Source organism: Solanum lycopersicum, chromosome 1 (assembly GCF_036512215.1).
Source record: "Solanum lycopersicum chromosome 1, SLM_r2.1".
Lineage (NCBI taxonomy): Eukaryota > Viridiplantae > Streptophyta > Magnoliopsida > Solanales > Solanaceae > Solanum > Solanum lycopersicum.
The window spans coordinates 9,520,904-9,525,767 of NC_090800.1; the positions used below are offsets into that span (position 1 = coordinate 9,520,904).

General features: G+C 39.0%; 1 protein-coding gene across 1 annotated transcript; it reads right to left on the reverse strand.

Moving 5' to 3' along the window:
• Nucleotides 1-1,216: 1,216 nt before the first annotated feature.
• On the reverse strand, nt 1,217-1,670 carry LOC109119341 (uncharacterized). The gene is made up of 2 exons (XM_019211955.2): nt 1,590-1,670; nt 1,217-1,480 (listed from the first exon to the last, which is right to left on the reverse strand). Exons 1-2 carry the CDS (start codon nt 1,668-1,670, stop codon nt 1,217-1,219), a joined length of 345 nt encoding a protein of 114 aa, XP_019067500.1.
• Between the last annotated feature and the right edge of the window lie 3,194 nt (nt 1,671-4,864).

The following is a 4,864-nucleotide window of genomic DNA, read 5'->3' on the forward strand; positions in this document are numbered from 1 at the left end:
TAGTTACTAATTTAATTAATTAAGTGACGTAGGGTAATTACTAAGGTACCCCTAAGTAGGTAGGACCATAACCAACCTCTTTGTACCATCCTAGGTAAGGTACTAGGATGTTCGTTTAGTTAGTTACCTGGCTAGTGTCACCCAATTATACTTTAGGATTTTGGGTACACTAGTTAGTTTATTTTAGTTAATCCTAGGTTAGTTAGTTAGTTATAGCCTAGAGTTGGTTATAAAGCTAGGCGCCACATGTCTTTACCCATGCGCGCGCTTGCCCCCCTGTCTTCCCTAACCTTATTCGGTTGGCGCTTAGTTGCTTGGTTTCTTCCACATGTGTTGCTGCACTTGCACATGTACTTGAACATTTGTTGCTGCACATATCTTGTCCAAGGACCCTCTCTATATCCTTGGTCACTGCTTAATCTACATAATCATTTCAAATGATCATGTGCTTTGGTACCTAGGATTGACACTTGGATGCCTCGTACCTAATGTGTGGGATCTAAGAAATGAAAATTTTATTAGCTTAGGGTCTTCATTGGAGGTACAATTCCTAAACAAGCTTGGATTGGAGCATTGAACATCAAAGTATATCTTAATACATGGAAATTGGCTAACACCCTTAAGCCAGTATTCTCTAACATGCCCTATATTACTCAATATTAGGCATTGGGATTCCTATGTACCCCAAAACATATTCTTAAAACATAATAGGCTCTTCACTAGACAAGTCCATTTTCTTGAATGTTACATTATGCCCCCCTTAGGAACATTCGTCCCCGAATGGCACTACATATTATTTTGAAACAAAGAGGGTATTTTCGAAAAACACATCACGTACTTGAAACTTTACTCTTGGTGAATATGTGATTGACAACTTACTCTTGATGATGCACATCACTCAAAGTTATCTGAAGCTTCATATGTGAGATTGCGAAACTTCCTTCCCAATCGTACTTAAACTCAATGCACATCACAACTCATGAAATACAAAAATCATGTCAAATCTATACAAAAACAAAAACATTAATGCAAGCATGAACTCATATTAATTCATATAGTGCAAGTATAAAACACAATTATGGACTTAAAACACAAAAACCGACTAATGCGCTAAAATTTAGAGTTTCATAATAAAAAATCAGACTTCGAAAGAGTATATCTAACCTCAAGAACTGAACAAGTGAGGCTAACAAGATCTCATGTCGGCCTCGGCCTCCTATGTTGCTCCCTCATCAAGGTGGTTCGTCCATAACACCTTTACGGTCGCCACCTTCTTGTTCTTCATCCACTTCACTTGGCGATCTAAAATTTCAACTGGAACCTCGTCATAATAAATGTTCTCATCGACTCCTAACCCCTCAACAGGCAGGATGGATGTTGTATCACCTGGAAACTTCTTAAGAATCGGAACATAAAACACTGGATGAACACAAGCCATGTCATTTGGTAACTTCAAGTCATAGGCAACATTCCCTACTTTCTGTAAGATCTCATAAGGATGTATATACCTAAGACTCAACTTCCCTTTCTTACCAAACCTCATAACCCCATTTTATGGGTGATATCTTCAGGTAGACTTGATTACCTACTTCGAATTCAAGAGCCCTCTTCCTATTATCAACATAGGATTTTTGACGACTGTAAGCAATAGCCAATCTATCCCTGATCATTCTCACTTTTTCCACTACCTTATGTATGATGTCAGGGCCAAGGATGGAAGAATCTCATACCTCAAACCACCCAACTGGGGACCTAAATCTCATGCCATACAATTCTTCAAAAGTTTCCATCCCATACTGGACTGGTAGCTATTATTATAAGAGAACTCAATCAGTGGAAAGTGATCATCCTGACTCCCCTTGAAGTCAGTGGCACATGCTCTCAGCATGTCTTCAAGGGTCTGAATGGTACGCTCTTCTTGTCCATCTGTCTGTGGATGAACAACAGTACTGAGCTTCACCTGTGTACCCAAGATCTTTTGGAAAAATCTCCAAAAGTGAGAAGTGAACTGGGCTCCCCTATCAAAAATGATAGATAAAGGGATCTCATGCCATCTCACTATCTCATCAATATACTACTTGGCATAATTTTTGGCTCTATAGTAAACTTCATAGGAATGAAGTTAGAATTTTTACTCATCATGTCAACAATGACCCAAATGGAATCATCCAATTTCCTGGTCATAGGCAGACCAACCACAAAGTCCATATTAATAGCCTCCCACTTATTTGTTGGGATATTAATAGACTAGGTAAGACCTCCAGGCTTAAGATGTTCGGCCTTAACCTGTTTGCAATTGGGACACTCCTCCACAAACTGTGAAATATCTCACTTCATACCTTCATACCAATAGATCTCCTTGATATCATGATACATTTTGGTGGAATCTGGATGAATGGAATACCTGGAGCAATGAGCCTGTGCAATAATATTATTTCTCAGATTATGAATATTGGGCACACAAATTCTTACGTGGTATCTAAGTACACTATCTTCCCCTAGGAAAAATGATTCATTCAACTAACTCAACACTGAGTCTTTAAACTCCATGAGTACTGGGTCGAGATGCTACTTATCTTTAACATCTGTAACAAATGAGGATTTAAAAGTGGAATGAACTGAAGCACCCTCACTCGGTGTATCTACTAGCCGTACACCTAACCTAGCTAATTGGTGTACCGGTTTAACCATCTCCTTCTTCTCATCATCAAAATGAGACAAACTGCCCATGCTCAATTTGATCAAAGCATCGGCCACTACATTGGCCTTACCTGGGTGATAGTGGACACTCAAGTCATAATAATATGCAGCTCTAGCTTTCTTCTCTGATGAAGATTCAATTCTCTCTGTGTAAAAACATACTGAAGACTTTTATGGTTAGTAATACATCAACATGTACCCCATATAAGTAATGTCTCCAAAGTTTTAACACTAATACCGGAATAGTTTACTCAAGATCATGTGTATGGTTATTCTTCTCGTGGATTTTCAACTTTCTTGATTCATATGGAATCACCTTGCCATCCTTCATAAGAATAGATCACAAACCTACTCAGGAAGAATCATAGTATACCACATACCCTATCCACTTCTCGGTAATGTGAGAACTGGGGATGAAGTAAGTCGGTCTTTGAGCTCTTTTCACAAGTTTTAGACCACTCAAACTTTGATTTCTTCTTTGTTAAAGCTATTAATGGAGCAACAATAGTGGAAAATCCCTTAACAAACCTGCAATAATATTTAGCCAAACCCAACAAACTCTTGATGTCTCAAGGAGTGAGATGTCTCGGCAAAATCATTACAGCCTCAATGTTTTCCAGATCAACCTCTCACCCTAGTCGGACACAACATGACCAAGGAAGGTCACTAATATCAGCCAAAACTCACATTCGCTGAATTTTTCATACAATTGATGTTCCCTGAGTACTTGCAATGTCATTCTCAAATGTTGTTCATGCTCTTCTCTGGTCTTAGAGTATATGAGTATGTCATCTATGAATACTATGACAAAATAATCTAGGTATTCACGGAGGACCCTATTCATAAGGTCCATAAATGCAGCTGGTGCGTTAGTGAGACCAAATGAGATGACAAGGAACTTTTAATGACCATACTAAGTATAGAAGGCAATCTTAGGAATGTCCTCTTGTCTCACTCTAAGCTGGTTATACCCTTATTGAAGGTCTATTTTAGAAAAGAAACTTGAACATTGGAGCTGAATCAATGGATAATCAATCATGAGAAGGGGGAATTTGTTCTTTATTGTGACTTTGTTAAGTTGCCGATAATCGATACACATCCTAGGGGTTCCATTTTTTTTCTTAACGAACAACAATAGAACACCCCAAGGGGATATGCTCGGCTGGATGAAACCCTTATCAAGTAGATCTTTAACTGCAACATTAAATCTTTGAGTTAAGTTGGAGCCATTCTATAGGGAGGAATGGTGGTGTTGGGATCTAAGTCAACACCAAAGTCAATTTTGCGTTCAGGAGGGATTTCTGGTATATCCTTTGACAAGACATCTTGAAACTCATTCATATGGACACAGAGTCTATAGAAGGAAATTAATGTTCTAAGTCATTGAATCTGACTAAGTGATATAGATACCCCTTATATAACATCTTATTGGATTTAAGATGGGAAACTATTTGGCCTGTTCGTTTTGAACTACGCCCTTCCCACTCCAGCTCTGACTCATTAGGAAACTAAAACCTTACTACCCTTTTTTGACAGTCTATGGTAGCATAACACTTATGGAGCCAATTCATACCCAAAATAATATCAAAGTCAAGCATGGTTTAGGTCAGCATAAGTGACTCTATCAAGAAATGTTATTGGGAGATCTCTAACTAGAAAAGGTTAATGCAAGATCTCAGGAAGCAAGTCAAATTTACTAGCTATTAATGGAGTAACCAATGACAAGGTGAATCCTCGATCTAACAATGCATACACAGGAAGAGAAAAGACAAGAAAGTTACCAGTGACACATTAGCTGAATTCTCCTACTCCTCTATACCCTTCAAAGACTAGAACATGTTCCTCTTTGAAGGCTCAGCTGCAGCAGTAGAATTAGGCCGAGGCTGAGTATCTTCCTTGGCCTGATTCTTCCCATGTGGACAGTCCCTGATTATCTGCCCACTCTTGTCGCATCCATAGCAGGCATTAGTAGCTACCATGTACTCACATACATGCAAACGACCACATTTACCACACGACTTTCTGTCACGCTGGGAACTTCTATCATTTCCTTTCATGGGGCTAGACTTTTTCCCTTTGGCATTAGTATTCCTGGAAGGAGTAGTATTACCTAAGTGCTGGTGCCCCTTGTTGAACTTGGGCATGTCTTGGACTCCAAACAAAC

What these genes read in the sequence shown, in the direction of transcription:
- LOC109119341 (XM_019211955.2), bottom strand. Translation starts at nt 1,670, where the DNA reads ATGATCAGGGATAGATTGGCTATTGCTTACAGTCGTCAAAAATCCTAT. An exon ending in AGAGGGCTCTTGAATTCGAA is followed by an intron (nt 1,481 to 1,589) that starts GTAGGTAATCAA and finishes GAGATCTTACAG; the next exon opens with AAAGTAGGGAATGTTGCCTA.